The sequence below is a fragment of the Pipistrellus kuhlii genome, unplaced genomic scaffold (assembly GCF_014108245.1).
Source record: "Pipistrellus kuhlii isolate mPipKuh1 unplaced genomic scaffold, mPipKuh1.p scaffold_m20_p_3, whole genome shotgun sequence".
Taxonomy (NCBI): domain Eukaryota; kingdom Metazoa; phylum Chordata; class Mammalia; order Chiroptera; family Vespertilionidae; genus Pipistrellus; species Pipistrellus kuhlii.
This window is the reverse complement of record NW_023425529.1, coordinates 35,177,514-35,197,943: the sequence shown is the minus strand read 5'-3', so window position 1 is coordinate 35,197,943 and position 20,430 is coordinate 35,177,514. Positions and strand designations below refer to the sequence as shown.

Sequence of the window (20,430 nt, the reverse complement as noted above, 5' to 3'; positions counted from 1 at the left end):
GTGCACAGAGATACACAGGAGACACATCTAAAAACTTACATATCAACCTAACAGAGTAGCTAGACAAGTAAAATGAAGGATTAGACAACATGCCTAAGAACCCTATTACCTCTGAAATTCCATGAATTAATCTCCTACTACAAATCACAAGGGGTTGTGCGATAAACCTGCGAGTCCTGTAGTAAGGAATAATGGGATGTAGGTAAGTGCTATACAAGGGCAGAGTCAACGGAATAAAACAAGTGTCGTCCTGAAAGTTTACCTGACAGATTAAAGATGTTTCATCCTTTGCTCGATTGGCGTCCGCTCCCAACAGAAGCAAGCATTCAACCATGACGCTGTTATTCTTATCGCATGCTCTCTCGAGCATCACACCTTTTAACTCATCATCCATGGCTAATTTTGCAAAGCACTTGCAACAAAGGTTTAGAAACTAAAAAGAATGGAAATAAGGATTAGAGTTGCCTAAATACATAGCAGTTAGCACACAGGTGAGAAACATGGTACCTGTTGATCCTTCTGTTCCATGAGACTGGAGGACATCTGATGGAATATTACTGAGTCCAAGGAATAATGTACCAACAGCCTGGAAAAAGACACTGACAGTTCCAGCATGGTCAGGACTGTCTGAAATCCCTGAAAGAGTGATAAAAAATAACAATAGAAAGATAAGCAATTAAGAGCAAGAAAAGAATAAATAATATTAAAAAGTGTGTATCTGATACTAAAAACCTGAGTTGTTTGCTTAACTATATTTTTTGGGTTTGTACTTGAAAGCTATAAACCTTGAAACAATCCTATAAATACACCTTGCTCTCTAATTACTATGAAACATAGCAGGCACACAAAAAAATAAAATGCTAACTAATAGTTGTCTAGCAAAGCAGGAAAAACTCCTAATTCACTAATATTTAGCTTTGAAAGATCCCTGACTGAAGCTATTCCTACAAGATGCAAGTCAGGTATTAATCAGGATGAAAACATCACAGGCTGCAGAGTTGCAGACCTAAATAGGCCAGTAAAATTGTTTTAATTATGAGGTTGCAATTAGGTTTTATAGATAACCAAGCGTTTCCCCTAACATTTTGTGATTTCTTCTGAAATTTTAACCTCAGAGATAAAGGTAAGCCTTTGCTTTTTTTGTTTTTTGTTTTTTGGTTTTTTTTTAATATATTTTATTGATTTTTTTTGTCCCCCTTCCTCCCTCCCACAGATCCCCTCCCTCCCCAGAGTTTTGTGTCCATTGGTTGTACTTATATGCATGCATAAAAGTCCTTCGGTTGATCTATTATCTCCCCCAGATCTTCCTCCCCTCCCCGCTATAATTTGACAGTCTACTTGTTGATATACTGTCTCTATATCTATCTTTTGGTTCACCAGTTTATAATGCTCTTTATTATCCACAAATGAGTGAGGTCATGTGGTGTTTCTCTTTCATTGATTGGCTTATTTCACTCAGCATGATGTTCTCCAATTCCATCCAGGTTGCTGCAAATGATGAGAATTCCTTCTTTTTTATGGCAGCATAGTATTCCATTGTGTAGATGTACCATAGTTTTTGGATCCAATCATCTGCTGGATTTCATTCATGTTCAGTGTATTTGAGAGAAGTGCTCAAGGCACTCTGAGGTTTACATCCTTAAAGCAAACATACACTAATAAAAGAGAAAGATGCAAATTGACTGTACCTTCACAAACACCCACCAGCCAATCAGGAGTGAGTATGCAAATTAACCCAACAAAGATGGTGGTTAATTTGCATACCCAGGCACTGAGCAGCTGGGGCGGGATGCTTCTGTCATCACCATAGTGATGATGCAGGCATTCTGCACCACCCCAGCTGCTCTGGGCCTATGGGCAGAATGGGAAGGCAGAAAGGGGGCTCTGGACCTGAGCTAAGGCAGAAAGGTAGCTCCGGGCCAGAGCAAAGGCAATGCCGGCAGCCAGGGTAAGGAAGGCCCATTCTTGGATGAATCTTCGTGCATTGGGGCTCTAATCTATAATAATAAAAGCATAATATGCTAATTAGACAAAGCCATGAGGGCTGGAGGGTGGTGGCCAAGGCAGAGGTGGCCGAGGCAGCATTGGGAAGAGAACGAACGGGGCCAAGGTCCTTGCACAAATTTCATGCATTGGGCTTCTAATTATTTCTAAAGAACTGATCAGTCATGCTATTACTTTTTAGAACCACCTCAGCATATTTCCAAGAGTTCTGGGCTCTCCACCCAGGTGAGATTTAAAGGGGAGAATGAACTTTTTGGGCTTTACTATTTATTACTTAGTGTGAGTAAACTCACCAAAGATCAACTTTATTTTCTAGATGTATCATATCTTTCCATTTCATATATTAATGATATCATCAAAATATTAAAATAATTATCTTGAGCACTTAAAATGCTGAGTTCCTATAAATAATCCCTAATATTTGATAAGAGACATAATCTTACTTTATGCAGGTCTAAGGGACATGTGGTCCACTCACGTCTACAAAAGAGGTCCCTGCAAACTCAAATGCAGCAGCAAAGCAGGTAATGTGAATGTGTGGAAGGCACCTAATTCAAATTAAAAATGTATAAACACAGAACTGGCCAAATAAAATATGTTGGCAGGTTAAAAGTACTAGGTCAATAGTTTGCAACCTCTGCTATAGAGATCCTAAACTTTATGCCCCAATGAATTAACACTGAGTAACTGAGAGTTCCATACCTGCACAAAATTGTGTACTTCCCCTGGGATTCCTTTTAACCCTTCTGCTTTGGCTTTAAGCAGTCTCGGTAGAGGCACATTATAAACAGCAGATTTATAAAGCTCACTGTTGTTTTTCATCTAAGAATATTGTGTGTTCAGCAGTGCTTTATAATTAAAAACTTTATATCCATTATCTCATTTACTAATAATGAATCTGCAAAGGTTAGAGCCGAGACATGTTTAATTCTAGTCAATGCTTCCATTTGTGAATCTATTTGCTGAGCATGGTTTAGGAAAGTTGCAAACTCCATTACTGAAAACGACAACCAAGGCAGAAATCTTAAAGAAACTATTGTTTTCCCAACATTCTAAGGGGGGAAAAAACAAACTTGAAACCATGTATTTCTTAAATCTTGCCTTAATTAACCCTAAGACAGTATCTTGGGTTCCTCATAAAAACAGTGGTTGATTATATGTCACATTTTAAATGTTGCTTGATGAAAAATTTTTTTAAATATTATTTCACTGCAAGAAAAAAAAATTCAAGGAGCAAAAATACTACAGGTAAGCAGCCCACAACAAAACGCAGAGAATGACAAACTTCAGAATAATTATAACTTCTATTTATATAAACTCTAAGTAAATGAAGCTCAGATGCCTGGACTCTCTTCAGCACACTCTCTGCTCTTTTGTGGAAAAGACAAATGGCAAATAAACAAGCTGATCTTGGAGATTTAATGAAGAAACATAGGATCTTTAGAGATTTAATCCAATTCTCTTCCCCTTCTATAATTAAAATATTACAAAATGATAGATGGTTTTCAATTAACTAGAATATCTCCATTAATGTAAAGTGGGAATTGTACCAACTGCTCTGAAAGAGAAATCTGCACAAGATCAAATTCCCTTCAAGACAATGCACATACTTTAGTCTGTAATTCAGTAATATCCTTAAATCGTTGTAAACTGGAAACCAGGATTTTTGCCAGCAGATGCACACTTCCTAGGAATAAATTCTTCTTGGTAATCAAGCATCCGATAAGACTTAAACCCAGATGCTGAATTTCTAGAAGAATAAGGGGGAAAATAAACAATGTTAATTGTTTTAAATCTCAAACTAAAAAAACAACAACAACAACAACAACAAAACTTTAAAGACACCCCACCAGCAGCTAAAGGCCTATACAAATCTACTCTAAACCCTGCGTTCCAATTGTACCAACCTTGGTCGTCCGGATACATCTTCAGTGTTTGAAGCACTGATTCCATAGCACCTTCCAGAGATAAGACCTCTACGGCATCAGGAAAATGTGCTATTGAAGAAATTACTTTTAATCCACACTTCTGAATCCCAGGATTTCCAATGAACTAAAATCAAAAGGACAATTCAAAATACTTGCTTTTAAAAATGAGTTCTTAGTGCTTAGTTTACTTAATGCCAGTTATAGATTGATCAAACATAAAATATTTAAATAAAGATTAATATCCTTGATTCTGCCTCATACTAGTAATTACTATTACTCATTATTAAGGTTAAAAAGCTAATACTTCAATACATATTGAGTACCTGCTCCATGTCAGGCACTGTGCTAAATACTTTACATGCATTTTCATAATCTTAGTAAATATCATACTCTACTGATTTCATTAAAGGGCTTGAATAACTATTCCTACAGTCTCACAGATTGTAAATTGCTAAGTTAAGACCATATCGGGAATGTTTGATCCCACAGCCTGCCATGCTTAACCAAGAAAATGCAACGCTGCTTGTCACTATAGGAAATACTAATTGAGAATATACTCTTTACTCTAAGTGCTTTACATACTTAATCTGTTCATTTCCCCTCCACCACCTCATGGAGTAGGTTCACCAAACTTTAAAGACATAGGAACAAGAGCTGAAGTCACACAGCTAATAAATGTCACGCCTGAGACTTGAATATAAACGTGTCTGCCTTAAAGGCCCAGGATCTTAATCCATTTCCAACCTCTCATCTCAATTCTTCCAGGTGATTTGTCATTATTTACTGATATTCTTTAACAGAGGCCACTTCTTTTTCCAGGCCATCATACTAACTGAGAAGAACACAGTCCACACACTTTCCAACCACACGACAATCACAGCCACACCTTCCCTCCTTTGACATCAGTTACATATAGCTAACTCTTAGACTGATCCTCCCTGCTTTCCCATGATGCTCTCCTAACTTCTACTTTGATGCACATGTCCACCAAATAAATAGCTTTCCTTTAAAAAAAAAAATGATGTTATCCTTCTCAGAACATTTTCTTTTATGGACACTGGTTTCATGGTATCTCCACTCCAAATCTCTGTTTGATGTCACCACAGATCACCTTAGAGCGGAAGTGGCTTCAAGCCAGAAGTTAAGCTCTGATGTAGCCTCTCAACCAACACCTTCTACTCTGTTACTTTTCTCCCGCCCACCCTGTCAAAGAACAGACATTCATTCCTTTAACAGTCTAGTCCCTCAGTGCCTAGCAACTGTCCTAATTGAGCATCTTTTTGTGAACAGGGTGTGGCTATGCATCATTTTATCACCCTGTGCCTTCTCGACATGTCTGGTATCTCCCCACCTAAGTGTGTTTGCTATAAACTCTGCAAACATTTTCAAGGCACAACTAACTGGCTGCAAGGCAATTTCTCCATAAAAAATAAAATAACAAAAAATAAGAGTCACTAAAAAGGACAAAATAAAACATGAAAAATAAATAACAAATTTTTAAAATCTTAATTGGGAAAAATGAACATACATTGTTTTGGAAGTCTTTCATTCACAGTATTATACTATACTTTTTCTTTTTAGGGTGTGGATTCATCTCTTTGTTTAGCTTTACACTTTTTCACTTTTGGTAGCCACATCTTTCCTATTTGCCATAGCTTGGTAAACTTTTGGTGTTGATAGTGGAAGGGATGACTGTGCACACCAAAGGATTTGCAAACTACATTATCATTCTCCAACATAGTATAAAATCGGGTTTTACACATGGTTTTGCAATCTGGCCTCATATATAATACTTGTCATCCACTACTTTAGGTTCACCATGTCTACTCCTTACTGTAGATACTATTAAGAGGGCTAAGCTTAATATAATACTAGGCCCAGTGCACAAATTCGGGCACCAATTGGGCCCCTGGGTCTGGCCTGCGAGATCGGGCCAAAATTGGCTCTCTGTTATTCCCTGAAGGGTCCCAGATTGCAAGAGGATGCAGGACAGACTGAGGGACCCCACCAGTGCATGACTGGGGCCTGAGGGACATGGTAGGTTGGCCAGCTGGGGAGGGACTGTGGGAGGCCTCCAGGGCATGTCCAGCCCATCTCACTCGGCTGGACCCCACCAGCAAACTAACCTACTGGTCAGAGCACCTGCCCCAAAGTGCTCCATGTACATCATATCAACTGGTCAATTGGTCCACTGTCTTCTTCCTGGTGTTCATGCACATCATAGCGAGTGGTTGAGCAGCCTCAGCATCCATTAGCATATTACACTTTGATTGGTTGAAAGGATGACTGGACAATTGGACACTTCGCATATTAGGTTTTTATTATATAGGATAACAATGGGGATACTGCAAGAATTTAGTCAATGGAGAACTGAAACCAAACCAGTGCACCAACTAGCTGAAATACATTAAGTCTGACAAATGTAAACCAAACCATCAACTGGTTATTTATCTTTGAGAAATTGCCTTCCAGCCAATTTGTCACTCAGCAAAAATGCTTGCAGCCAAGATGTTTGTGTCAAAAAAAAAAATGCTTGTGATTAAAATTTTTAGAACCTGTCCTCATTCACCTCACTCACTGCTCAGTGGGACATCATTTCATCTAGCATTTAACAAGACACTTCTAGCCTTGCCTCTCTTTTCCCTGCCATTGTTTCCATCTCAACAAATTTCTAGGTAGTAAGCCAGTTTTAGAGCCAATTAAGTTTGAGTTTAAATCCTGTCTCATCACTTAACAGTCCCATGAATTTGAAGACCATTAAAATGAATTAAATAATATTTTTCTCATAAGTGGTCTTTATTCAGAAAGTGTTATTCAAAAAAAATATTTAAAATTTTTAAAGTGGTGCACACTGAGGCTAGAGGGATGGCTAAGTATCTGTCTTGGCTTCCTCAACTCTAAAATGATCCTAATGCCAGGCGGAACTTGAAGTATCCGGAGAATCACTTTGTACATTATGATTGTCTAAGCACTATCCTGTATACCTAAAACTAATATAAAATAATAGAAAATGTCACTGTCATTGAAAAATAAAATAATTGAATGATCCTAATAATGCTGGGTTCTTCTGAGGATGAAATGAAATCACTCGTCGTGTAATAAACATTGAGTGATGTCCACAGTTCAGGCCTGGGGCTGACATTCTCCTCAGATAGAAAGTACTTCTACATGGGAAACAGAGTACACTTAAATCCATTCCATGAAACTACCACTTCCCTTCAGTTCTAAACTTATTAAGATAAAAGTCTACACCCACTAACTCCACATTCTCCCCATCCCTCAGTTTCCTATAATCAGACTTCTGTCCTGACCACTCTGAATTCAAACCATTCAAATAAAAATAAAAAAAAGTGCTTTAATAACTGAAATGCTGCTTTTCCCTCCCTTGGTGTCCATGACACATCATGCCCCTAATTATTCCATGACACAATATGCCCCTGAGGCCATTCTTTCGCCCATCTCCTTTACAATCTCTTCCTTCAACATCAAACTTTGTCCAAAGTTCTTTTCTTATAACTCTTCTATTCATGGAGGGGATTCCACCGTGACACAACCTCAAGTTACCATAATAACAATAGCAGCAACCACAAGGATAATGCCAAAACCCATGGAACACTTGCTATGTGCCAGGCATTCACATACATTAACTCATTTGATCTTCACAACAATCCTATAAGGTATACAGACTATTAGTAGCCCTAGTCTATAAATGGGGGAAAAATTTGAGATAGAAACTTTTGAGCAGGTAACTCAAGGTACAAGTGTAAACTGTTTTAAGATCTCAGCCCACATTTCTCTTTGCTTGACATCAGAAGCTTAAACTCAGATGTACAAAGCCAAAAATTTATTATCTTAAAAAAAAAATACAGCAGTCAGTTTGCTAGTCTGAGCTTTGTTTGATTAGTGGTACCGTCTCTCCTGCTTCCTCTCAGGGCCAGCGTCACAGTGTGCACCTGTGCAGGCACCCAGAGCTCTGTGCTTAGGAGCGCCCACTCTCTCTGTCCAATACTCTGCTGCCACCGTCCTGAAATTTTTAACAACTCTTAAACAAGGGTCCTGTGTTTTCATTTTGCACTGGGCCCCACAAAGTTGGTCCTGCTCTACATTCAAAATGCATTACAGGCTTAATGCTAAAAATTAAATCAAACTGATATTTACAAAGTATCTATTCCTGTCCTTAATACCATCCCCTCTAACAAGTTTCTACTACGTCAATGGTTCTTCTACTTCGTGGTCCTCTAATTTCTAACCATTTCAGGTGTGATTCAATGATGACTAAGGACTTACATCAGGAAATCTGATGTGTCTATGCAAAAGGATAATTCAGGGTATGACCTTATTACATGTGATGGAGCTCAAATAAGCTATTTGGTAATTAAAAATAGTGCTATTTCATTTTTGACAGTTTTGTAAACTTGAAAAAATGTACATAAACCTACAATAAACTTTTTTTTCACTTAATATAATGCTATGTCTTGAAAATAGTGATTTATTGCATTATGGCTCAAATGGGAATTAAAAATTATTTACTTGTTTGTACTTAAATAAACTAGTAAAGCGTTGACCAAATGAAATCTTTGTAAATTCTAATTAGAAATATCCTATCATGTATGCTCCACAATTTTCCAAGTTTTTTCAGAGAACACAGAAATGATTAAAATGGTTTCTCTGATGAAAGGGCTAGCTAGCTTAATTAAGGCTAGCCTCTTACCTAACTTCCAACTAAATCAATCACAATTCAGAAAAGACTTTCAGGGGGGAGGGGGGAGATTGAATGTATAGCTAAAAAGAAGACACCATAGCTTTGAACTAAGCTTCAGATATATCCTAGTAAAGTGGGTTTCATGAAAGGTATTCCTTTGAGCAGACAGGTAAAAACATCAGCACTTAAAACTAAAAAAATAGCAGGTCTCAGAATTCTCCACTAAAACAATCAGTAATAGAAGACAGTGAAATGCCTACAAAGTTTTCAAAGAAAGAAAATAAAACCGTGATATTTTACAACAAACTAAAATATTTTTTCAAGAGTCCAAATATAAAACACCACCACCACCAATAGCAACATTCTAAGGTTCAGGCAATAAATCTTTTTTAAAGAAGCTCACATAACTGGAAAATGAATGGAAAATCTATAACAAAAGAACATGCGGTGAACATTGAATCCATAACTATCGGAATAAGGTGAATACAAATTTAGGAAGAATGGTTTTAGAGCTGAATGTAAATATCATAAACCTTGTTGATGTGGAATTTGCGATGAGATGATCATTTTCATCTCAGACCACAGAAACTACTGCCTTAAAGTTAATACAATATCTCAACTAAACAGAAGGAAAATGCTTAATATAAAATATTCGCCTCGTTTTTAAGTGTTTCCTGTTAAATATATTCATAGAAACAAATTGACATTTTAGTGTGAACAAAATTAAACATCCATCTATCATAAATGATAAAACATTTGCCACTATAAATCTGACATTAGCAATTGATTAAAATAAAAAATAAAAAAACAGGGGCAACTGTAGGTCAGTGGAAAAAAAATTGGTGAGAAAACAGATAACATTAACTAACATTTACTGAGTATATACCTTGTTCCAAGCATTGTACCGAGTGCCTTACATTAGTTATCTCATAAAAATCCTTATAATACCCTAGAGGGAAAAACATTTATTATCTCTGTTTTAGGGGTAATGAAGCTGAGACTTTAAATAACATATCCAGGGTACATTAGTCTGTACGTAGGTGGCAGAGCCAGCTTCAAACCCAGATTATACTAATCCCAGGGCCCAGAAACTTAACTATGAGAAAAGTGGGTACCGTCAAAGCTATAAGGCAAATACTGTATAATCAACTCTAATTGAGTGATACAGGGGAGTGATAACTGAGTGACAGAAAGGAGTAGGGAGAACATACACTAATTTCATCAAAAAGTGCGTATAGTGTTTACATACATGAAGGAAAGAAAATGAATTACCTGGGATATACGTTTATATTCATGGGAAATTGGAGATTTTTCCACAGAAATACCAGAGGAGTCTTAACTAGATGTTTTTTAGTCTCTACCTAGAATTACATAATTTGGAAGTAGTGTAACTTATTTAATTAGGCAGTGTATTGCCAGGATAGGCAGTGTATTGCCAGGATAGATGAAATTAAGTTATAATAACAACACCAAAGTTTCATAAGCTGAAAATAGAAAGAGTTCACTTCTCAGTCATGTTTCACGCGTGTGACTGCTCATTGCAATCACACAGGGACCTCTGCTGATGGGGCAACGACCATCGTGCACACTACAGGTCAGAGTGCCTGCGAGGGGCCTCTGAGAGCTCTCACCGGTAACTAAAATGTTTGAAGTAGAAATGACAAACATTTTCCACTTACTCCTTGGCCAAAACTAGTTACATAATGCAACCTAACCACAAGAGGGCTGATAAGTACCATGCCAGAATCTCCGAAAGCTGGAGAACTGAAAACATTTGGCAAACAGCACGAATGATTACCATATAAGGATTTGGTTTACCACGTTTTTCTTTTCTTTTTTAAAAAAAATAGATTTTATTGACTTTTACAGAGAAGAAGGGAGAGGGACAGAGTTAGAAACATTGATGAGAGAAAAACATCAATCAGCTGCCTCCTGCACATGCCCCACTGGGGATGTGCCCCCAACCAAGGAACATGCCCTGGACCGGAATCAAACCCGGGACCCTTCAGTCCACAGGCAGACGCTCTATCCACTGAGCCAAACTGGTCAGGGCACCACGTTTTTCTTTTTACAAATAATTCCATAATGAACATTCTTGGGTTTAAAAAAAAAATGTTGCAAGTATATCATTATTATAAATTCTTAGCATGGAGTTCTGGTCAGAAAAACCTGTCTGTTTGAATTATAATAAGTATTACTAAATTAACCCCATAATTGACTTTTAACTTTACATTTCTTTAATAATGATTAGTTGCCGAAACTGGTTTGGCTCAGTGGATAGAGGGTAGGCCTGCAGACTGATAGGTCCCTTGGTTGCAGGCATATCCCCAGTGGGGGGTGTGCCAGAGGCAGCTGATTGATGATTCTCTCTCATTGATGTTTTTAACTCTCTATCCCTCTCTCTTCCTTTCTATTAAAAATCAATAAAATATATTTTTAAAAAATAATAATGATTACAGTTGAGACCTTTCTCAGATGTTTACTTTTGCTTTTACATCTCATCCATCTGTAATGGGTTTTGGCAGGATGAGTAGAGCAAAAGTGAAGCTTTCTTTGCTCTCCCCACATGGCTGCAAACTGAGTTATTCCAACACAAGTTACGGAGCTCACTACTTCCCCGACCCCCACCCCAATTTGGGGGAACATTATATATAAACAGCACATTTTTATTTGAGGCTGTTTTCTAAATCATCATTATATGGCATTGATCTATGACCTCCAGTGCCAATGTCACCATTTTAATTACTAAAATTTTATAATACACTAAAGGACCGGTGCACAAAATTCATGCACAGGGGTGGGGTCCTCTCAGTCCATCCTGCACCCTCTCCAATCTGGGACCCCTCCAGGGATGTCCTATGGATTGGTCCTAAACCAGCAGTAGGACATCCCTCTCACAATCCGGAACCACTGGCTCCTAACTGCTCACCTGCCTGAGTGTCCCAAACTTCCACCTGTGCTAGTGTAGTCACCCCCAACTGTTCCCGCCCACCAGTCTGGTCACCCTTAGTGCCCCCCCCCAGGCATGGAGGAAGTTGGGGGCAACCAGACCAGCAGGGGAGGCAGTGAGGGGTGACCAGGCTGGCGGGGGGAGGAGGGGGGGTTGCGGGCAACCATGTTGGCAGAGGGTGCAGTCTGGTGGCCACTTACTACACTCTCTGCCAGCATGGTTGCCAGCAACCCTCCCTCCCACCCACCAACCTGGTCACCCCTCACTGCCTCCCCTGCTGATCTGGTTGCCCCCAACTGCCACCCTCCCTGCCTGGTTGTCCCACACAGCTTGCTGCTCAGTTGTTTGGTCGCCCCTCACTAACCCCCCTGCTGGCCTGGTCACCCACACAGCCTGTTCAGTCGTCCAGTTCATTATTTTGGATGCAATGGTCATTTAGATATATATATATATATATATATATATATATATATATATATATATATATAGCTAAATATATATATTGGGTTTAAAAAAATGTTGCAAGTATATCATTATTATAAATTCTTAATAATGGGTTTAAAAAATTATTATATTGGAGTTGGGCCATATTAATTATCCTATTTTTTTTTCAAAATTCTCTGGTTATTTGTGCATATTAGTTATTTAATTTTCTCAAAAGTTTATATCAGCATATCTTATTCCAAAAAATACTATTATTATTTCTCTTAAGGCTTCATATAGATCAATTTTCATTTTTTTTTAAAGATTAGTCATTTTACCAAAAAGATGTTTACGTGCTCAACTCTTCCATACCTCTCAGTAGAGTTTCCTTTAGTCTTGTAAACTCTTTACTTTACTTTATGTGATTTATGCTGATGTTACTTTTGCAAATGGGCTTTCTTTCTCGACATATTATTTTCAATTGAAATTAAGTGTCTTCAATGTTTTGAATTGATACATATTGAATGGATACATATTGCTTCAAGGTTTTTGAGGAGCACACAAGCTCCTATTAATGTGTCCATTTAATCAGAAGACCAGTTCAGCTCTATAAGTTTCCAGGTTATAGACAGGGGCAATGTCACTCCATACAAAGCACATCCAGCCAAAATGCAGAGTTTTATTTCTACTTTGTTCTCCCAAAACAATACTGGGCAAGTAGATCTCCCTGGAACAGATGACTGGGCATTTTCAAGTGTGAAAAAGATAAAAGGATCAGGCATAACTGGGACATCAATGTTCCAGACAGATTTTAACTTCAATCTGGCTGTTACTGGAATTATAGATGTTCAAACATTGATTCATTTTTTTAACATTGATTCACTTTCATAAACACTTTTCATTGCCTTTGTTTTTGAAATTATAACTGAACTTTGGGTTCTCCTTTATCTGGAATTCTTCTCTCAAAGGACAAACTTATTTTTTAATGATAATTCATTTCACTGTATCTGAAATATTTGGACCTAAAATCTCTAATGCCTTGTAATTTTTATTCAGAGGGAGACATGCAATCAGAGAATTTTAGAGTTAAAAAAATATTTACATTTATCTTTTAGAGCATTTTTATTAACCACAGGGAAGAATCAGAGGAATAATTCAGGGAAGGTGTTTTTGTTTTTGTTTTTGTTTTTGTTTTTTTAAAGAAAAACATTGCCACTTCTATTTCCCCATGACCTTAACTCCCTACTCTCAAATGACTGTCACTTTTTAGTGAGATGCTGGGTGTCACTACTCACAAGTTAGTATAGAAAATAAGTGTGTGGACAGATTTCTCAACCACTTTTCTTGGGATTATATAGCAAAAAAAAAAAAGGTAAAAAGTAAGACATAGGAGCTGACTGATTTTTATCCAGGTACTTACTGGCAGATCTGGGTGTCCTGACTCCTTACTCCTTTAACTATATCACACCCATACTCAGTAAGTTTAGAAAACATGGGCTTACTAGACTCAGAGCTATCTTAAGGCTTTTCTGATACCTCCTGTTACAAGCCATGAAAAAAAAAGAACTGCCCCTCCTCTGGAGAGCTCACCAGTGCTCATGTAGAACAACTGGTTTCATGCAGGCCTTTATTGCCCCCGGTGGATGATGGGGTCCATGACAGAGGGCACTAAAATGTATTCATTTTTGTCTTCCTGATGCCTAACACAGTTCCTTCCACATCCTTATTTTGCAAATATTCCTAGAATCAAATTCAACCTATTAGAAAGCTATATTCAAGAAACAGCCGAAACCGGTTTGGCTCAGTGGTAGAGCGTCGGTCTGCGGACTGAAAGGTCCCAGGTTCGATTCCGGTCAAGGGCATGTACCTGGGTTGCGGGCACATCCCCAGTAGGGGGTGTGCAAGAGGCAGCTGGTTGATGTTTCTCTCTCATCGACGTTTCTATCTCTCTATCTCTCTCCCTTCCTCTCTGTGAAAAATCAATAAAATATATTTTTAAAAAAAGAAAAAAAAAGAAAGCTATATTTAAGAAACATATATTAAGCCGAAACCGGTTTGGCTCAGTGGATAGAGCGTCGGCTTGGGGACTGAAGGGTCCTGGGTTCGATTCCGGTCAGGGGCATGTGCCTTGGTTGCGGGCATATCCCCAGTGGGGGGTGTGCAAGAGGCAGCTGATCGATGACTCTCTCTCATCAATGTTTCTAACTATATCTCTCTCCCTTCCTCTCTGTACAAAATCAATAAAATATATTTTAAAAAAAAAGAAAAAAGAAACAGATTAAGGTTTAAGTACAAATGCTTTAAATACATCATAGACAATTGCGTGATAAAGTTCAGTTGAAACTGAATTTGTAAAGGAGATCTCTCTGCAGGCTATATTCTAATTAATTCATGACATTTTTCAAAGTATATTAAATCACATGAAATCATTTCCATTAATGACCTTTTCTGCTCTCTTCCTTTCACAAAAAACATTAACCCTAATCATTCTTTACCTCTTTGCTTTTACATCTTTTATAAAGAACCTATTTATATTATATTAAACTTCACAACCACCTTACTGCCATCAATACCTTTGCCTTGCATAATATAAACATAATTTAGCTCTCCTCCTCTTTTCACACTTAGTATGATTATTGATTGTATTAATTATCATAAATGCGTATAGATATGTAACTACCTACAAAATGGGAAGAAACAATGCACAAGGAACCACTTCAGAGGTTATCTCTGAGGAGCGCTGCTAAAGCAATCAAAGGCGATAGAAGAAGACGTTCATGCTGTGCCACAGGTATCTTCATGGGCCAAACTTTTTGGAATGGGGCCGGAAAAGGAAGACAAGCAGCTGGGAGGAGAGGGAAAACAGCAGCTGTAGTTCCTGACATGGCTCCTGAGGCTCAGCTGTGTATCTGGCCCTTCAGTTCTCTTCCTAGTTGGGCAAACATGAGTGGCTTTATGTTACCAGCAACCAAAAGAACCTGTCCAAGCCAGAGGTGGATAGCACACTCACAGTTGATGGTTGTAGTTAAAAGTATACTTATCTACTTGGGAATGGCACATTTCTTCACTCCTATATCCCTACCGTCATCTTACTGATAGATCCTCCCTTCCCCCAACTGGCGGGCAGAGTATGATGTAACCCGCAGCCCGGAAATACCTGAGTACCTAACCAGGCACCAGGTATGGACATATACATTGACTAACCAATCAGCACCTGCCAGATACCCTAAGCCCTTGCCCCTAAGTACCTGAGTGACTATGTACCTTATTGGACCATACATTAAGTCACCAATCAGCGTGCACCGAGTATTCTAAGCCCCATTCCTTCCCATTCCTCCCGCAAAAGGTGTGTTCACCATTGCATGGGTTGCTAGTCTCCCCTTGCGAGACAGCCTGGCAGGTCTCTTTCCCCCAATAAAGCCTGTAATCCTGGTTTTTCTCTTACCACAAAACTTCTCTAACCACATAACTTCCTACTATCAGAGTAAACAGAACATAGAAAACTGTCACTAAAAATGCCTCCCATTTCCCCAATCTTCATACCCTGAGTAACAGTATCAAGGCAGAAAATCTATATTGTACCTACCCTGTTTAAAGATACCAGGACCAGCTTGTGAATATCATTCTTGAAACACTGATTTGTTACCATTTTTAGCTTGTGTCGATATTCGGTATCTTCTGTGAATTCTTCTGGCGTGCCTACAGGCAAAAATGCAGACATAGATACATACACATATACATAGTTTTCTCATGATGATTTAAGCTGAACAGATCGTCACTTGCTAGGAATGATCGCAATTAACAATATACATGTTGTACTTTTTTCTAATACACACACACACACACACACATATGTGTGTGTGTGTATTTTATCAAGGGGATATAAGTAGTAGGAATTTATAAAAGTAGTTCATCCTTGAATATAAAAAAAATACAGTGAGGGTCAATGTTTACTGAATTTAAAGGAGCAAGAAGTTATTTTGGTGGAGGAATTTTCTGTGAAACAATCTCTTTTTTGTATGAGAAGGCTGTACTCATACAAGGAGCTAGAAGAATTTTTGTGTAACAATGGACAACTTGAGAAAAGTTCAAATTTATTTGGATTACAAAAAAAAAGTCAGATGTAAAATGTAGGCAAAAAGAGCAGTTGAAATAATAGTGAAAAATAAAGATTTGCATTTTAGTGCTGGGAAGAGCATGTAGTTTTCTGAAAAATTCCCTAAGGCTGAATATTGTTATTTAAAGGAAACATATGCCTTATTAAGCTACATTGTAGCTAAAATATCCAAAACTGTTAGAAAAAATCTGAAAGTTACAAAATTGACTATCTAATAGAATATTAAGTAAAATTATTATCAATAAATGAGGTTTCCAAAATCTGAGACTGTAAAAATAATTACTAATAATCAATTATTTATCTTTCACTTTAAAAATTGTATTAACACAAATTATAAATTGGCTGTACGTAGCTTTTCATTTTTTAGCAAAAATATGAATGTCCGCTATCAGTAACTATGGTATCATGAAATTTTCCCACATGCAAGGAATACCACAGTGGATAAGTCAGGCCGGATTCTCAGATTCCTGGAATTTGCAGCCCTCTTTGTTTTTTCCTATTGTTTTATAAGGTATCAACTGCATATTGCCAAGCAAATACATTTTTTCTTAGTTCAGTTTATTTGTTTTAACATCTATCCACAATATTTGTCCTTCTAGCATCATAGTTCTTTTAGCTATTTGAATACAGCTTCTCTCTGTTGTTGTTGTTTTTTTTCTGCTTAAATACCATATGATTTTATTTATATGTGGAATCTAATGAAAAAATAAACTGACAAACAAAATAGGCCCAGAGACATGGGTACATGGAACAGACTGACAGATCTTCGAGGCTGGGGGCTAGGGGAGAACTGGAAGAAAGCAACCAAAGAACATATATGCACACATGCATAGCCCATGAACACAGACAATTGGTGAAGGCCTAGGCGGGGTGAGGAGGGAAGCGGTAGAGGGGGGTGAAGGGGAGTGAAAATGGGAGAAATCTGTAATAATGTCAACAAAATCAGTCCTTATTTTAAAATGTATTCAAACAGGTGCGAGACATTCACTATAACTGTAGGATCTTGGGGAAGTCACTTAAACTCTGTGCCTCACTTTCAGAGACCAAGACCACATTAACCCCTTAGGCTGCCCATTACATCACACGCAGATGTGACTAGAAAAAGAGGCCTGTTGAGCAGTAAAAACCCCATGCCACATGTAACAAGTCTTATTAGACATCTCTCTTTTATTAAGACCAAATGAACATTTACATAAATTTCATCTCTGCGGGGGGGCAGGCAGGTGAAGGCATATGGGGTGGGGGGAGGAGAAGCTTGGGGAGATCAAAGGGGGGGGGGGAATGAGACATATGTAGTACTATTTGTAATGCTTCAAACAATGAAAAATAAAAATAAAAATTCATCTCTGGACTTCGTTACATCACTGAGGTTTTACTATCCAGAAAGTATCTAATTTCCTTTCCACAAGAGCCCTTTAAACTGTGTGGACAGCAAAGTTAATGAGGGCAGAATCCATAATTTAATCCTCTTCAAACCCCCAAGCAAAGTGCTTTAGATGTAACTGCTGTTCGGTACACTGTTAGTTGCACAAATGGGTATTTAAAATCGCCTAGTCAAAAGTCAGGCTGCAGTTGAATATCTGGCTCCATTATATATGATATATGCTGTGACCTTAAAATATCTGCATCTTTGACTCAGTTTCATTATCTGTTAAAATGGCAACAACAAAAAGTAGCAACTGCTTGATGGGCTGCTGCAAGAAATTTAAAAGTTTATATACATAAAGTACTTCCAATAATACCTGATACATGGTTAGGTATAAATGAGGGGACTTTAATATAGTTTTTGTGTCCTCCTAAGTCATCTCTTTTCCAAATTAAACACAGTCAGCCCCTCTTACTGCTCTTAGGGATGTGGTTTTATACTACTAATCGCTTTCTTCTATGCACTTTTTAGTTTGCCTATGCCCCTTCTTAAATAATTTTATGTTATATCCACTGGAATTGACATGAGTCAAGAAAGAACAAGCTAAATGATATTTCATTAAAATAACCGGGTCCTGATTATTATTTTTTTAAAGCAACTGGCTCAATCACTCCGATAAGTTAATGGTATTTTTAAAAAGGGAGGAATTGAACAATACTAGATTGAAAGAAATGTAAGAGCCATAACACCAGAGAATATATGTAGTCTTAAACTGGATGCTGAATTATACAAACTTGCTGTGATGAACATCTTTGTTTCAATTAAGGAAGTATTAATATGGTCTAGTTAATAAATGAGTGCATGTACATGCAGATATCTTGATACACCTCAACTTAACTATAGAACTGCATAACAAATTAGAACTATATTTAACCTTAAAACTACTGGGGTACTGATGCCACAGTTACTAACAGATATACAGTATAGACTGGGATGGTAGGTTCTAATATTATACAGTAAGGTATGGTGTAGCATAGTGTGGTAGAGTGTCAGTATGATATAGTAGCATAGAGTAAAGTAGATGATTAAGCCTTTAATAGAAAAAATGTATTCATACACTGACATACTTAGAAAGTGTGGCAATTAATATAGTTCCTACACATGAAGTATAATCCTAAAGTTATAAAATTATTTTCAGGGGCACCTGTTTAATAAATCTAAACATCTTTGTAAAAAAAATCATTCAATTTATCATTTAAATGTTCCATTTAATATATCTAAATTATTATTGGCTATCAATGTTGCTTCAGGGTCAATCTAAGAACAGTAAAAGAAATAAGAAATTATATTTGAAACTTGTTTTTAACCTAAAGAATATGGTTTTATTAACTAGTAGATTAATAGATCTGGTTCTAAATATCTTTTGATTATCTTTAAAACTCAAATCTACCTTCAAAAAGATAGGGCTGACACCTTTAGGTTAACCAAAAGGGTTTTGTTTTTTTGTTTTTGTTTTGTTCGTTTTTTTTAATCTCCAACAAAATTCAAAGAAAAACTTAGTAATATTTTTGAGCAATATTGTCTCTGTTAAATTATATCTCAAAAGTTGACTGACAACTATAAATGAGACACCATGATCCAATTCAGACATACAGCATCTCCCCAAAAAATGTATACACACTTAACAGCTGATAGCTCAATTGGTGTTTCTTTCTTTTCAGGTTTAATCCATTGGAATTAATAATTACTCAAAGTATATATATACAGTTTTGGGATACCCTATATTTATTGAATAGCAATTTTTGGTCAAGGTACCAGGGGATTAAAAATAAACGATAGAATAAAACTCTGACCTAGAAAATATTTATACTCTATTACTGAGTATACCCTTATATTCAGAAATATAAAATACCTATATGATGACAAGTAATGGCAGGTTAAGGAGGATTTCATTTTAAAAGAAAAAACAAAACAAAAACTGGGCTTCCAAAAAAATTGGAAATTTTGCAGAACCCAAAAAAGTAATATCCCTGATATGAATGGTCAGAAAGCCATGCCAAATGTTCCTCCTACGCTTCCATCCTCTCCTCTGTCGCTGGGCCCGCACGGTGTCTCCCCTGACATCATCACCTCCCACCGCACCTCCCTGTAACCAGGCTCTCCTGTGCCCCTCGCCCTGGGAACCACTGCGCTATGTTGTAGACTGCAGATCTGGCCATGGCACACCGAGTTTTAACACCTTAAATGCGGTAGAACGGACTTGCATGAATAAAGCACAAGCTTCTCCGTGTTGCATTCAAGGCCCTGCACCTCCAGGCCCGCACCTGCCCTTCCACATTCACCCTCAGGCACTGCTCTCCTCCACCGCAGACCACGTGGAGCACCTTCTCCTTCCGCCTGAAATGTCCTTCCTGACCTTTCTACCCGGTCAGCCCCGCTCACCCCTCCACCTCGACAGCACAGTCTCTGACCTACTCCTTTGAATACATTCTTTATGCCTCCTTCAAGATCGTAGCCTTCATACAGAGATCTGTAACAGCTCCTCTCCCACTGTCTGAAAACTCATTATTTACATGTCCGTCTGTCTACCTCTGAGCTCCTAAGATAGTACAATCACAATTGCTCCCCCTCCCCCCTTCCCACCCACCCCCACTTATCTTTCATACCCTGTAGCCATCACAATGTTTAGAACATGAGGCACTTAATAAAAATGTGTTGAATGAATGGAGGAGCAGATGTTTTGAATGGACTGTGAAGGACAAACAGGTCATGACAGATGTAAGTAGGAGGTAAAGGGGGGAGGAGAAGGGAGCTGTCTGGGTTAATGAGTGAAAATCACATGGTTATGTTTGAGAAAGATTAATTTGGCAGCAGAGTGAAAGGTCTAAAAAGAGCCAAGAGAAAAAGCATGAAAGTTAGTTAGCTATTTTTGTAGTTCAG

General features: G+C 37.8%; 1 protein-coding gene across 9 annotated transcripts in view; it reads right to left on the bottom strand.

The window, feature by feature from the left end:
• The window catches only part of LRRK2 (leucine rich repeat kinase 2), a 128,722-nt gene that overhangs the window by 75,766 nt on the left and 32,526 nt on the right, over positions 1-20,430 (bottom strand). For all 9 annotated transcript variants that reach the window (XM_045587920.1, XM_045587919.1, XM_036456291.2 and 6 more), the window contains 5 exons: positions 15,594-15,706; positions 3,912-4,056; positions 3,615-3,754; positions 508-636; positions 263-433 (listed from right to left, as the gene is read on the bottom strand). In XM_045587920.1, the coding sequence (XP_045443876.1) occupies positions 263-433; positions 508-636; positions 3,615-3,754; positions 3,912-4,056; positions 15,594-15,706 (698 nt within the window). The remainder of the gene's footprint in view (positions 1-262; positions 434-507; positions 637-3,614; positions 3,755-3,911; positions 4,057-15,593; positions 15,707-20,430) is intronic.